The sequence below is a fragment of the Tachypleus tridentatus genome, chromosome 9 (assembly GCF_004210375.1).
Source record: "Tachypleus tridentatus isolate NWPU-2018 chromosome 9, ASM421037v1, whole genome shotgun sequence".
Lineage (NCBI taxonomy): Eukaryota > Metazoa > Arthropoda > Merostomata > Xiphosura > Limulidae > Tachypleus > Tachypleus tridentatus.
The window spans coordinates 151,726,431-151,743,073 of NC_134833.1; the positions used below are offsets into that span (position 1 = coordinate 151,726,431).

General features: G+C 34.0%; 1 protein-coding gene across 1 annotated transcript; it reads right to left on the reverse strand.

Moving 5' to 3' along the window:
* Positions 1-7,214: 7,214 nt before the first annotated feature.
* Positions 7,215-14,739, reverse strand: LOC143226665 (optic atrophy 3 protein homolog). The gene is made up of 2 exons (XM_076457913.1): positions 14,459-14,739; positions 7,215-10,439 (listed from the first exon to the last, which is right to left on the reverse strand). The coding sequence occupies exons 1-2, from the start codon at positions 14,598-14,600 to the stop codon at positions 9,988-9,990; spliced, it is 594 nt and encodes a 197-aa protein (XP_076314028.1). The 5' UTR covers positions 14,601-14,739; the 3' UTR covers positions 7,215-9,987.
* Positions 14,740-16,643: the final 1,904 nt, after the last annotated feature.

A 16,643-nucleotide genomic window follows, 5' to 3' on the forward strand; every position in this document is an offset into this window, starting at 1 on the left:
TTATTTTTGCCCCTTCTCCCTACAGTGACTCAACGCTAAGTTTGAAAGATCAATAAAAAAACTAAGCTTTGATATCTACAGTAAGCACAATGCAAACGACCCACTGCGTAGCTTTGGCTTAACTGTAAACGAATAAATAAACTTTCTATTGTATTTTTGATTCTGCTAATTTCAACAAACAATAATAGCTGTATTTTATCCAGCAAAAACCTGTACATAATTAAATATGTATATTAAACTTCTGTTATTATGCGCGTTCTTCTGTTCTAACCAGCTGAATATCTCATACATTAAAATTAATCGATTATTATTATGCCTCTCGATTCCATGAAGGAACATAGGGCCGCAATCGCTTGTGGATTCATTAACAGGTTGGTTTTTTAAGTGAGTAGATTGTTAGCCTACTGCACACCCCCCACCCAGGAGGAGAAACCGTAGCCGTCCCTAATTTTACAGTGTAAGACTAGAGGGAAGGCAGCTAGTCATCATCACCCACCGCCAACTCTTGGGCTACTCCTTTACCAACGAATAGTGGGGTTGACCGTACCATTATAACGCCATCACGGCTAAAAGGGTGAGCATCTTTAGCGCGACTGGGATGCAAACCCGCGACCCTCGGATTACGAGTCGCACGCCTTAACACGCTCGGCCTAAAATTAATCGATAAAAAACTAAAATTACAAACACCCACTCTCAAAATGAAATATATATATATATAGATAGATTTACTAAACCGTAGAAACAGCTACGTATTAGTTTATTGGGATAAATATGAAGTGCAGTACATAAAAGCTTATTGAATATCCTTGTATGTGTTTGTGAAGAATAAAAAAGTTTTACTGACAAATACAAAAAGAAAAAATATTAATAACCCCCCCCGACAGAAACGATTTAACTCAGTAAGAGGGCCTTGGGTCATTTTTTATCGTTTTATTTCCATCTTTCATATCTTTATCTTCTTTCCTAGAGTTTATACATGTTCGTTAAAATACTTTTTTTTTTTTTTTACTTTATGTTTCTTGTTAGGTTTATCTGACATGGACAAATCAAAACACTGGATTTCAAGTATGAACTGTTCCCCCCACCATTATTTTGGTAAATTCATTAACCCATTTACGATATTAAAATTCCATGCACAATATGCACAAACATTGTATATTGAATATGAGTGAAGGTTTGTTTGTTCTGAATTCCGCGCAAAGATACTCGAGGGATATCTGCGCTAGCTGTCAGTAATTTAATAGCGTAAGACTAGAAGGAAGGCAACTAGTCGTCTCCACTCACCGCCACTTCTTGGGCTACTCTTTAACCAACGAATAGTGGGATTGACCGTCACATTATAACGCCTCCACGGCTGAAAAGGCGAGCATGTTTGGTGCGACCGGGACTCAAATCCGCGACTATCGGATTACAAGCCTTAACCACCTGGCCATGCCGGGCCAACTGCGTAGGAAACACAACTATGCAACAAACTTCTCCAATATTACTTCAATGAAAATAAATTGTAATAGTATGGAGTTTTCGGTTGTCGTTTGATAGACTATGTTTAATACTTAGTTTTTAGCATTTCAAGCAGTTTGTCTTACGGTCCGGCATGGCCAGATGGGTTAAGGCATTCGACTCGTAATCTGAGGGTCGCGGGTTCCAATCCCGGTCGCACCAAACATGCTCGCTCTTTCACCCGTGGGAGCGTTATAATGTGACGGTCAATCCCACTATTCGTTGGTAAAAGAGTAGCGCAAGAGTTGGTGGTGGGTGGTGACGACTATCTGCCTTCCCTCTAATCTTACACTGTTAAATTAGGGACATCTAGCGCAGATAGCCCTCGAGTAGCTTTGGACGAAATTCAAACAAATAAACAAGTTTGTCTTATAAATAATTCAGAAAAATAATGTAATATCACACTGCACAACAAAAAACAAAGCTTCTTGAACACTGTTGGGTGTTCCTTATAGATTTTTGGCTGCTGATCACGAAATTCACTTCCATATTTGCCCATCACGTACCGTTTCATCGAAATCTTCAGTTTTGTCATGTTTTTTCTTATATTTGTGTTCAAAATTTTTCGTTTCTGTAAGAGACTTATGAACAATGTTTTGTGCAGTCTGGGCATGTCCAGGCATGAAATCAGGCCAAATTGGAAGCTGTTCTGTGAAAGTATGCAGCCCGGGCAGGCCGGAGCCAGCTTGATACTGTCTCAGCAGGCTATAAAAATGGCTTGCATACACAGATGCTGCTCATTGGATTAATATAGACCTTATAGTGTGTACGTATTGTTTCAGAATATAGCATTGCCTCAGTAGCACTGTAACAAGTAAGTCAGATGTTATAGACGTTTTACAGGACGATAGTGTCGATCAGTATGTCTCGTCAATGTCGTAACAGCCGCGATACATTCAGCTATGTTCGTGGCGAGTATACACTTGTTCATCAGAGACGCTCAATGACTGCTCTTGTGAAGAAAGCATATCATCTGTACTTCGGCTGTAAAATTGGTGATCAAAACCAGGAATGGGCGCCTCACATTTGTTGTGCGGTATGTGCTGTCTGTCTAAAAGCTTGGCTCAGAAGCACTCGAAAGACAATGCCGTTTGCTGTCCCAATGATATGGCGAGAACAGAAAGACCATGTGATGGACTGTTACTTCTGTTTGACTAATGTGTCTGATTTCTCTGCCAAAAACAAGAAGTCAATTGAATACCCTAATCTGCCTTTAGCAATGAGACCCGTGCCACATGACGACAGTCTTCCAATTCCGAAACCACCAGAGGAATAGACCTTAGACGAACAAGATGAAGAAACTGCAATGCAGGGAACTGGCAGTAACATTGATCCAGATTTTGAACCCTGCTCCTCAGGCGATCCACATCTCGCAACATAATCAGAATTAAACGATCTGGTCAGAAATTTGGGTCTGTCAAAAGCAAAAGCCGAATTGCTGGGTTCGAGACTGCAGGAATTGTGTGATGATATATCCAAATTCTTTGCACAAGTTGACAGTCTCTGTTTCTGAGTTGACATCGAAGGATTTTTTCTCTGCTTTAGGTTGTGACCATGACCCGCAAAAGTGGCGTCTCTTTATTAATTCATCAATATTAAGCCTCAAAGCTGTTTTGTTACACAATGACAACGTTCACCCTTCAATACCTGTGCAGCACACATGAAAGAAACTAACGAGAACATGGAAATATTGCTGAAGCTCATCCAGTACAGGAAGTACAACTGGAATATCTGCGGAGATCTTAAAGTCGTTGCTCTGTTACTGGGACTGCAGCTCGGATATACAAAGTACTTTTGTTTCATCTGTGAATGGGACAGTCGTGCCAAAGAGTCACATTATTCTAGACAGAGCTGACCACTCCTTAAAAAGTTAGTTCCAGGACAGAGAAATGTGGCGCATGAACCGCTTGTCGACCTTGCAAAGATTTTTTTGCCTCCTCTTCACATAAAATTGGGACCTATGAAGAATTTCGTGATAGTGATGAACAAAGAAGGCGAAGGTTTTCGATATTTAAGACAGATGTTCCCAAGAATAACTGAGGCCAAGATCAAAGAGGGCATTTTTGTTGGCCCTCGGATAAGACATGTTATGAGTGACAAGGGGTTCGAAGATCTGTTAGTTGGGTTAGAAAAGATTGCTTGGAAAGCCTTCAGAGAGGTTGTCGACAATTTTCTTGTCAATTACAGAGCCCCACATTACATTCATCTGGTAGACAAACTTCTCAAAGCATACAAAACAATGAAGTGCAACATGTCACTCAAGATTCATTTCCCAGAGCCCCACATTTCATTCATCTGGTAGACAAACTTCTCAAAGCATACAAAACAATGAAGTGCAACATGTCACTCAAGATTCATTTCCTCCACTCGTACTTGGACTTCTTCCCCGCAAATCTCGGTACTGTCAGTGACGAACATAGTAAAAGGGTTCACCTGGACATTGCTACAATGGAAAAACGATATCAGGACAACTGAAATCCATCAATGCTTGCTAACTACTGTTGGACACTGCAACGTGATCCACCGGACATCGAATACAAACGAAAATCAGGAATAAAACACTTTTAATTATGTTGAACTTAATAGCGTATTAGAAATATAAACGCGATTAAATACGTTATTGCCAGTAAACAGTTAACTGTCTATTTCAGAGTTCCTACGTGACGAAGCAAAACCAAAACTATATTTGTGCATACCCACCAGGTATCTGTCACAATCAGCAAAAACTTTTCAAAAAAATTGTTGTGCAATGTCATCAATTATACATATTCTTCAAATGTTAAATAAATATGGTTTCACTATGATGATTAAAACAACGAAAAACATAATTAATTTATTTTGTTTACACTTAACGTTATAATTTAGATATTAGAGCATGATAATAAAGTAGGCCTAAAATATCGTTTACTTTAAGAATCACAAAGAAGTGTGATATTAGATTAAATAATAGTATGCTAGTCAATTAGTAAGCTAGCAGCAATATAATTGATTCATTAATGTATTTAGATTAAAGGAAATATTTATATTTGCGTTAATTATTGTATATAATCACTTTCTCGATCGACCAGCTGTAAAACTGTACGAGTAAATTTATTTTACGTTACTCAAAGTATCATTAGCGAGGTATTTCCGTCTGAATGCAGTTTATAAACTTAGATCTACAAACTACAACAGCATACAAATGAAGGTAGTCGTAGAGAATTTTAAAAACAAACTGATTTGTAAATGCTACATGAATTAAATGGTCTTCAAATATTTTCATCAAATGATTTAAAAGAACCCGTCCATCCAAAGAGCCACGTAAGGAAACAATTTATACACCACTATTATATGAAGTGTTGTCTTATTCATTCTATTTGCCCTTTTCCAGTTACTAAAAATGGAGGAAATACGGAAACCTATATTACTCAGTAATAACTGGTGAGTGGAATAATAAGATGGATTCAGGATTGCTAAACTGGGCATTTACGAAAGGAAATAAAACCAATAAGAGATATCTTAATAATTTAACCTGCTTTCTAACAGAGGGATTCAGTAGTTAATTCCAGAAGCTCTGTTTTTAACCATAATCCCACATTAGAAGTATATTAACCTTTTGAGGAAGACATGGGTGACATTGGATCACCACTATTTTTGTCCTAGTACATAAAATACTATACATGGTTCCAAGTTATTTTTCATTAAAACTATAATTGTTTTTGTTCTAGCAACAATATAATAATTCTCTCATCTTCTCATACAATCCCAATGTACAATGAAAAGCCATTGGAAAATATGAAATAAAGAATGTAAACCCAATTTCTTTGTTATTATCACTTGTTAGGAATTCATCAACTATTAACCTTCATGCAATGAATAGTTATAAACACCCAAAAAAACAAATAAAAGACTGATGGACAGTAAAAACCTTTAAATAGTTCTTGTTGTGGAGAAGACAAGACTGTAACAGTCCTCTGCTAACCTCATAGAGACTAGAGTGTGTTTGTTTTCTTATAGCAAAAGCACATCTGGCTACCCACTGAGTCCACTGCATAGAAACTAGAAGGCCCAGCATGGCCAAGCGTGTTAAGGCGTGCGACTCGTAATCTGAGGGTTGCAGGTTCGCATCCCTGTCGCACCAAACATGCTCGCCCTTTCAGCTGTGGGGATGTTATAATGTGATGGTCAATCCCACTATTCGTTGGTAAAAGAATAGCCCAAGAGTTGGCGGTGGGTGGTGATGACTAGTTGCCTTCCATCTAGTCTTACACTGCTAAATTAGGGATGACTAGCACAGATAGCCCTCGAGTAGCTTTGTGTGAAATTCAAAAAACAAATAAACAAACAAGAAACTAGAAAATTTCAACAGCAATGTGTAATAATATAGATAATGAACAATGTTGCCTGGAAAATCTACTCGTGTAAGCCTAAATTTGCATGTTCCTGGCCAGAACTACATACATGTAATAATTTTTCATTAATAATTTAATTTGTTCACTTATATTCTATATTAATGTTAAAGTACATCAAACAATGGTCTTTAAAAATTATATTTTTTATTGACATACATTAACAATACTTCCTCTTCCAACCTAGACTGCAACTGCAAGTATAAAGATTTTTATTTCTTTCATGTCTATTTTTTTAAATTCAATTTTGTATGTTTAACAATATTTCAATGCACGGGTATTTTCCTAACCAATCACATGCAGGTGGAAAGAACAGTTTGGGAAAATAAATGTTTGATCCTTATCACTGCACAATTTCAGTCCACTGTTTGATTTTTAATTTTGTGCAAAGCTACACGAGGGCTGTCTGCGCTAGCCGTTCCTAATTTAGAAGTGTAAGACTGGAGGGAATGCAGCTAGTCATCACCACCCACTGTCAACTCTTGGACTACTCTTTTTACCAACGAATAGTGGGACTGACCACCACTTCATAATGCCCCTATGGCTGAAAGAGTGAGCATCTTTGGGGTAATGGGGATTCGAACCCACAACCCTCAGATTATAAGCCAAATGCCTCAACCCACCTGGCCATGCCGGGCCTTTTCTTTTTGAATTTTATGCAAAACTACATGAAATTTATCTGTGCTAACCATTCTTAATTTAGCAGTGAAAGACAAGAGGGAAGGTAGCTAGTCATCAGCACCCGCTACCAACTCTTGAGCTACTCTCTTACCAACAAATAGTGTGATTGCCAGTGGCATTATAATTCCCTCCTTGTTGAAAGGGTGAACATGTTTGGTGTCATTGGGATTTGGACCTGCAACCTTCAGATTACAAGTTGATCACCTGGCCATGCTGGACTGAAACAGCCAATCAAAATCAAGTTATTCATGATGAATAGGAACCCACTTGAAGTAAAAATGTATTCTCAAGACAACTAGCATGCATATTAAAACTTTAATAAAAATAAAGTACAGAACAATGTTCCAACGTTCTTAGATCATCTTAAGATTAAGATCAAAACGTTGTTCTGTACTTTATTTCAATTAAGGTTTTAATACTCATGCCAGCTGTCTTGAGAATACAAATTCCAATTACATACTAAATTATAAAAACAATTGTTTCATTTAATCATCTGCATGAAAAATCATATTTTCTATTATAATTAACTCATGGTTACTGACATACCTTCTGTTTTACAAAGCCTGAAAAATGATTATTTGAATAATAATTTATTTAACTGAAAACCCAATGCAGTGTGAAAAATTTCAAACAATCAACGCCATCTGTGGCACTGTATTTATTAATAAGTCTAGTGAAATATATAACATTCAGTTCTCTCAGTATGTACATGTATAAGACTGACTTGGCTGCACGTCATCATATTATCAATAATTAATATCTCACGCTAACAAATAATGAAGGCTGTTAGAATAACCACAGTAAAATACATGAATTTTATATTATTTTTCTTATTCTACCACAAGAATGTGGTTTAAAAAAACATTATTATTAGAATTCAAGTGTTGAAAATTAAACTTCAAAAATACAAATGATTGTAACACTGTTTAACATTTGCAAAAGTTTAATATTACATCAGTCTATTTCTCTTCTCTATATCTAAATCATACAATAAGATGTCCTGTAAAAGTTGCTACATTTGTTACATGCTGTAAATATATTTTGAAAGTCTTAAAAAAAATTCTTCCTTCATTGAACAAATGGCATTTAACCTGAAATTATACTGGTACAAAGTAAAATACTAGTATCACCACTATAAAGACTTACTTTGCTGTTCTTACTGTATCAGTTTTGAGGAAGTTAAAGTTTATGATACAAATTATAAGTAGGTGTGGATATTTCCTGATGTGTTCATGATAGATGAACGTTTTTAAGAAACCTTTTCCAAACAATACTGACCTTTTGTGATGTTGAATATTTAAGACTTGTTACACTAGTTATAAATGAACATCTGTTATTTATCTAAATATTTATTCTAACTTCATGGTGCGATTTGACTTAGTTCTACAAATTCAAAACGTTAAGCAGCTTGTCTATAAACACTATGAAAATAAGTAATTCAGGGAACCCTAATAGTTCTCTATATGGAAGTGAAAGGACCATTCAATTTGACTATCAGAGAATGTAACAAATATATAACAGAAATGCTAATGGCATATTTTTCCATTATGTGACTAACTTTATGCTTAAACAAAAATCTTTATTTTAGTGAAATGCATTAGAAAAAAGTTCAATTCATAAAGTCCTTCATTACAATAATACAATAAATACTAAAATTTCATAAATACAGCTTAAACCATAGAGGCAAAACCCTGAGATACATGCATACACCCAAATTCACCTTCATGACCTCTGAATGTTTCATGTTGCATTCATATTTATAAATAGTGTTTTACAAAAAATTTGGTATTATTTTGACGAAGCGTTACATGCGGGTTTTCTGAAAAACTACAAGACTTGAATGTCGTCATGAAATGAAGTCAACCACCAAGATCTCTAATTTTTATGAATATTAAAGAAGTTTTTTTTGTCTTGTTTTTTCCAATCAATTTTTGAACATTTTTAGTCTTTTATGTTTGATAATTGTTTTATTGAAATAGAACCATTTCTTTCTAACAAGACACCAATTTTATTTATGCAACGAAGTGCAAAATTGTTTTCAACAATGTGTAATTTCTCATCTTGGGAATTAGAAGTTATAATTACCAAATTACCTCATTAGATTCTCACTTGGAAACAAACACTTTTGAAATAAATTTCCTCACAAAGTTCTCACTTTGCAATATACAAACCCAAAACTGCAAAAACAAACTTTCAAGATGTCTTCAAAAAAAGTTATGGAAAACAAAGACATATACAAAATATTTTGTTGAGACAGTCCTTTCTTTTTTCAAAATCTGGTGAGACAATGTCCCCCCCAAGTTTTTTATGAGATGGAACAAAGTATGAAATGTACCCTCCATTTTTTATGAGGTCATAACTTGTAGCAAAGACAGACATATAATAGGAAATGAAACATTTTCTAGTTTCATCTCTACACTGCAAATATGGTCAAATACACACATGTATGTATGTATATACTGTATTGGCCTGATTATAAGGCAGTCTTCAGATTAATAATTAGGCTGTAAAATTCATAATTGCTTTGTAATGATGGCTGACCATGAGGCCTCTTCTCCCTACTCTAACCCATTGCATTGAATGTCCAGATAACATCCATACACACACACTAGATCACCTCAAATTCTTTCAACTATGCCACCTGCTGGCTGTTTAGTTGAAGTACTGATCTTATGAATCTGAGGGCATTATAGCACTAAATTTGTTTTCTTTTCCCAAAGCTTCTAAAGATGGAGGTCACCCTATAACTGGGCCAATAGCAATAGTGTTTGAGTTAATGAGCACATCCAGGTTTCATTTCTATTTGTACTCTCCCACACACCTTTTATTAGCAATTTCCACCCTCAAATTACACACAAAGATATATTGTAATTCTATCTAACATAATATTTGACACCTTAATAAAGTAACAAAACACTTGACAGTCTGATAAAGTAACAAAACACTTGACAGTCTGATAAAGTAACAAAATATTTGACAGTCTGATAAAGTAACAAAACACTTAACAGTGTGATAAAGTAACAAAACACTTGACAGCCTGATAAGGTAATATATTTGACAGTTTGATAAAGTAACTTTTAATCTTTAAAATCAGTATTATTTATACACCCAGAAATCATGTAGCACTGAAATGTAACTAATATATAGTAAAATACAGATGTGTGTAAGAAATGTTAAATTTCAACCTTACCATATGGAGCTATACTTCTCATATCCAACGTAGGCTTTGTGTATTACTTATAGTCAACTCCCTATTTTGTATAAAATATATGTGTATATAAAATAATTTAATGACCACAAATTTCACTCCAAACTAGAACTCTTTACATAATGCATACCTGGCTAAATTATTTTTTTCCTTAAGCTATTAACACATGTTTAAGATGCCTAACTAATTTCAAACATACTAATACATGGATTATTTTTCACCTTTGGACAATTTACTAGCATGATCTCTTGCCTGCTGAACACCTTTGCTTTCTTTTGGTTTATCACTGCCCTCTGATGTTGGGTTATGGGGTTTGCTTTTGTACTGCTTATTGTCCAACTGACTCTGTTGAAGGGCATAGTAAGCACGTGTTAAATGTCTGATTTCTGCTTCTTGTCTGTCAACAGTAAATCTGAGGTCACTTATTTCATTTTCTATCTTCACAAAGTTTATTTCTCTCTCAGCTTTCTTTTCCTTCTCCTTTAAAGATGACCTTACGTATTCTGCTGTGATAGATGTTGCAGCAATAGAGAAGATAATTATTTCACCTAACAGTTCGGCTCCCAGGTCGATGGCCATGTTTTCATTTAGCTTTGGTACTTCTGTCGGTTTTCCAAGATTCAGCATTCTCATTTTGACGTTAACTTCCATCCAGTGATAAACTTCAGAAAGAAGGAAACGGCAACGAATAGAAATGAGTAAGGTTTCACTTCGTTAGTTCTCTATTTAATAATCTTTAATCACCAGAGCAGCGAAATTAAAACAAATCAAACTATTTAAAATGATCACAAAAACAATACAGCACATCTTGATTCAGTTTAAGAATAATTATGAATAAACTAAATGAAGGGGAAAAAAGAAGTTGGAAGACAGACTAAAGTATTGTTATTCTAATGCTAGACAGACAAGAAATAAAACAGATAAAGTACTGAAGCTGTCTGTGCTGTGCCTACTATGTGTATCAAAACCTGATTTTTATTATCAAACCTTCACACTTACTGCTGAGGAATTTTGATGATTAGAATTTCTTTGAAATACAATGTTATAGGATATTTAATATGGATAAGGTACTAAAATAGGAGTGGTGGCAACTTTATGAGTAAATGTGAGTTACATCCAGTTAATGTTGAGAATACCAAAGCTAATAGCAATGAAGTTCAATGTATTTAAGTTTCTGTTAATAGTTATAAAGGCAGAAGGTTTATAATTAGAATTTGTTACAGACCAACATATGAAATGAATGAGAAACAGCTGCTAATTACGATGGATTTTAGTTTCAGGCATTTTGGTTGTGAAATGTTAAGTCAAAATACAAGGGAAGCTGAATTTTTCAAAAAGTTCAGGATGGTTTTCTTCAACAACTGATCAAGGAATTTGCTACAAATAATAACATTTTATATTCATTGCTAATTTCTGATATACAGAGTGTCCCGTAAGTCCCAACCCATCCATATGTTATATTCAATTACGCACGTATTATAAATTTGTTTCTTTTTTTTCAGAGAAATATGGCCAATGTAAGCCCATTTACATTTGAAAATGTCTTGCAGAACATGGTGCCACATAATATTATGCAGCGAGAATGAGGGACAGCACACAGATACACTGGATACATAAGATACATGGATGGGTAGGGACTTACGGGCCACCCTGTAGAAATGGTCGATAGAGTGGAGGTTGTTATCCAGATGTAAGTGATGATTGCTCAATTAGGTTTGATATTTTGCTACATATGGAGATAAGGAATAATTAGATTTTGATTACAAATTGCAAAAATGTAAATTCTGAAGAGAGAAAATAAGAATTATGTACCATGGATTGGGTGACTTAATTCAATGCGCTTATCAAATGTGGAAAAAAAATTAAAAACACGTTTGTGAATATACAAAATAAGCATGGTCCTTACGGAAAGAAAAACATCTAGCTTCAAGTAAAAACTAGGTTGTTTCACAAAGTCTATGAAAGATAAAATCGACAAGTGTTATAAATTGGGAAATTCACATTAACTACTATGATAGGAGATATAGAAGACTATAGATGATCTAAAAAATTGGTCAAATGGAAAATACCATATGAATAAAAAAAAAAGTTCCCCGAAAATGTGCAAAATTAACAAAGGATTTCTTTAAATACATTAGGAGTAAACAAAATGTTAGAATGGAAGTTGGGTCTTTGAAGGATGGTACAGCTCATATTTGATGATTGTGAAATGGTTATTAAATATTGATTTTTCTTCAGTTTTAACTTATGAAAATCTGAACAATATTTATCACCTTGAACAGTTGATAAATGGAAACAAGACTGAACAAGTGATCACATTCATTCTGAGACTTAAGAACAAACTGGAAAGTGTAAAAGAATGATAAGGCTCTTGGACCAGATAATATTTTTCCAAGGGTTTTGAAGAAGAGTATATACTGGATATGTAAGCCTCTAACTTAAGGGTGTCCATTAAATCTATGAAATTACCATTTACTGAAAGAGTAACAAATGAAATAAAATGCTAAGGTATAAAACTAATATTGTAATATATACAAGTTCCAAATTAATAACTGTCATTAACATAAATTGTGTAAATTTGTTGTGCATCTGGCACCATTGTCTTCCCATTGCAAAAAACAAGATAGTTAATTTACAGTTGGAAAGACACATATAAAATCAAAGTTTAGAAATCAAATAAATGTGGAGCTGGATCTTCATTTGAAACTGTCAGACATGGACTCAGAAAATCACAAGACTGTTTTAACAAAGCACCACCATCCTTCACATTAAAGAATGTCATAAAATAATTTTCTAAATTTAAATCTATTTTGAATTTTATTTTCTTAAACCCAGAATCAAACTGTAAGGGTATTAAAATACACACATGATACACCAGTTACACATGATAAAACTATTTTTAACATGAGGTGGTTCACCAATATAGTAAAGAAGTTGAAAAGGGTTCACTGGTTGGTAAAATTTGGGAAACCCTGTACTAGAATATCAGATGTTAGCTGGAGTAACTTATCTTTTCTAGGAAGGTGATAAAAATTGTCCAAGTAATTATCGACCCATTTGTCTAACATCAGTTGTGTGAAAAGTTTTGAGAAGTGTGAAGTTTTGGAAAGTCATTTAACAAAGTTTGGAATATATATATGTAAAAACAACTGGTATGGGTTGGGAAAATTTTTTTATGTAGAGGAGCAAACAACATTTCGACCTTCTTTGGTCATCATCAGGTTCACATCATCACGGATTAAAGTTTAGAATGTTATTGGAAAGTCAACAGGGTTTCCCTGAGGGAAAACCTTGCTTGTTAATATTTTGGCATTCTTTTAAAAGGGTTGCTGCTAAAGTATATGAGGATGAAGGAATAATTTGGTTTGGTTTTAATTTCCCACAAAACTACACGACGGCTATCTGCACCAGTCATCCCCAACTTTTCAGTGTAAGACTAGAGAGAAAGCAGTTAGTCATCACCACCCACTGCTAATTTTTGGGCTACTCTTTTACCAATGAATAATGGGATTGACCATCACATAATAATACCCCCAAAACTGAATGGGCAAGCATGTTTGGTGTGACAAGGATTCAAACCCGCAACCATCAGATTATGAGTAGAGTGCCTTAATCACCTGGCAATTCTGGGCCTTGAAGTTGTAAATTTAGTGCATCTGGATTCTGTGAAATCATTTGATGTCACATAAAAGGCTTATTAAAAATATATATGTAATATCTGTAAGGAATTGGATTTAAAACTGACTGCATGGAAGAAAAATGTTTTTTTATTAATGAAGTCCATTAAAACTAGTTTAATTACACAAATGGGATACATTAAATTTAAGTTATGACTTTTTTTGTTCATAGGAATAGGCAATAAATTACCTATAATTTGCTTATGGTATTAAAACTTTGGGCAGAGGTATATTTAAGCCTAAATGCCTAATCAGTTAAACAAAGGAAAGGGGGGAGCAGCAGGCTTTAATTACATCAAGCAAAAACAACTAGGTGCCATTAAATTCACCTCAATTTGGGGTATTATCGGCTGCAAAAAGGATGCTGGTGATTTATTCAGCAAGTTATAAAATAAATAGCTGATAGCTTTTAATTATATTATACTAAATGTCTTGTAATGCATGTGGGATATCATGATTTGGATTAATAGTATAATTTTAAAGAGGAAAACCTTAACAATAACAGTGTTATGGAAGGAAAGGATCTTAATGTTTGGGGTTATTAGTCTATTAGTTCCAAGCCATCCAAGCAGTGTGCTGTTGCTAGTGGTAGGGCAAATAGGATTTTTGGCTGCATCTGCAGAAGTATTGGATACAAATGCAAGTTGTAACACAGTAAGAAGTTTACAGTTTCATTGTAAAGAACATTGGTAAGAAATTTTAACCTGTTCTGATGATACGATAACCTTCCCAACCCAGATGTTATCTCTGTACTGTACAGCCCTCCTCTAAACATTTTCCAACCATTAAATAATTGTAACTGATCTTTAAAAAAAAACTAAAAAGTGGAAAATGTGCCTACAAAATGCAGTGAAAAAAAGAAGTTGCACTTTCTTCAGTTTGAACCACGTTCACCTATGAAACAACACCACGTTAAAAAAATTCAATGCATTGTCATTATCTTATTCTGAACAAATTCCAATGAAAACTTAATTTTACGTTAAATATTTTATATTAACACTTACATTGAGCAGGTGGCATACATATGTAAGTGCGAAAAAAATAACTTCGTTTAGCCCTAGCTTTAATCCGATTTGCCAACGGCTTTGATATTTGCCGTAACGCTAAAATTCCTAATTTTGCAATTGGAAAAGCACCAACGACCATCTTTTGTAGATTCTACTTCTTAAAATTCCATATTAAATTCATTACGACATATATACCTTTAACCTTTGAATTCGGTGTATTTCTATGGTCTTAATCATTACGCCAATTTCTCATAAATGTGCACCACACACCACCTGTAAAAAAAAGTCGTAAAGAAATTACACAGGCTAACGAATTTAAACTTTATAAAAGTTATTTGGTTTTAATAACAGATTTTTTTTCAATCAACTACGCATATTTTAAAAGTAATATTTTTTATATGGCATGTTGAGTTTTTAAAAATCGGGAAGAAACACTTTTACACAGATAAAATTGTTATTTACTTTACCACAATGAACATATTTATTATCACGTTTGGGTTCTAAAACGATCGATAAAATTCTCACGTTGCGATTGGTCTACAGAAATTGTTAAAATTTTAAGCATAACAAAATGTGACCCGTTATAAATGAAAATGATTCACTTGTATAAAAAAGTCGTATTAACTATTGTGGAAATTTTTAACGTGATAGAGAAAAATGGATATTATTTTCGGTTTAAATATACAGAATTACTATAGAACATGTAAAACTTTCAAGACAAAACACCATCTAAGGCCTGTGTTACTGATATAATAAATTCGGTTGTACTTGATTTCTGCAAAAAATTTTGACAAAAAAAATTTGAAATTTCACACGTATGCTCTTGATTCCTACATAATATAAACAAGAAAAAAATTCACGAAGAGCCGTGAGGGGATTCTAATAAATGGGCTTTAGGTGTTTTGGAGCTCTATCTCTCAAATTTGTTTCGCTTTTTGTTAAGCACAAAGCTACACAATAGGCTATCTGTGCTTTTCCAATCACAATTATAAAAACTCAATTTTTATCGTCAAAAGCTTACAGACTTACTGCTGAGCTACTGCCTTGGGAAGGGGAGAGTTCTTAGATTTATTTCACTGAGCTCAAACTTAATAAGACATTCAAAACAATAATCTATGTCACATTTTGAAAATTTTCATATTTGAGACACCGTGTATAAAATGAAAAAGGCTTCAGGACTAGATCCATGGACTTATAAGAACAATTGTCACCAACATTTAAAAGATTCGTCAAAATTAAAATTACGTTCAGAATATCAAAGTCTCTATAATGGGCCTGCCTTCTGTATGGAGTTTAGGTGATTTCATTGAATGTTCAATAGGAATCAATAATAACTAGTTAATTATACAAGTGTGAACAGATGTATAGTGTAGGATATGTCTTTAATATCTTATTCACTAGAGAGAATTTCTCACACAAAATAATGATTGTGTATAGCTCAGAAGTTTCATGAAAGTTTAGACCTTTGCTAATTCTCGAAGCTACTTGTAGTGTATAGAAAAGTGAACCAATATTAAAATATCAAACTTTCTAAACTATTTTACCCAAGTACTCCACTTGAAATGACGTATTTCTAGGTACGTGTCCAATTCATCTGTGTCGTACAAATCGAGGATACACAAATTAGACTAATGCAAAGTAGGTGTACGTCTTTAGAAGGATTTCTCTAGCTGGCATTGGAACTTGAATCCAATTAAAGTAAAAGGTAAACAAATAAAGACATATCAGATCATTTCAAAAAAGGAAACTATAATAAATACGGGAAATATGGCCATTACAGCCAACTCTGTGAAGATTAATTAGCTGATATTGAACTTAGCAGATAGTATATTATAGATTAGTCTTCGAGTTCAACTAGATTAAGGAACAACAAAGAGTTAACCAGACATAAAAAAAAAACAGTAATTAGCTGGACTTATGAGGCAAAGTACCCAGCTGAAATAAGAAGTTCATTATTTAAGAAAACAGTCTATGAATCCACACAGTTATAATAGTTTGTTGATTGACACTGATTCTGTAGCTACAATTGTTTAATTTGCTTTGGTAATAAAAACTAGTAAATTGCCTCTGATGATGAAGAAAGAAGATGAGTTGATACAAACAGCAAATGGGCATAAAGATCCAACAAAAGCAAAGTTGGAAGGTACTCTCATTATGAGAAACTTCTCTACATCTCATGATA

Coding starts and splice junctions, on each gene's coding strand:
- LOC143226665 (XM_076457913.1), bottom strand. CDS start 14,600: ATGGTCGTTGGTGCTTTTCCAATTGCAAAATTAGGAATTTTAGCGTTA. Junction 10,440..14,458: donor ATGTATGCCACCTGCTCAAT/GTAAGTGTTAAT, acceptor TTCTTTCTGAAG/TTTATCACTGGATGGAAGTT.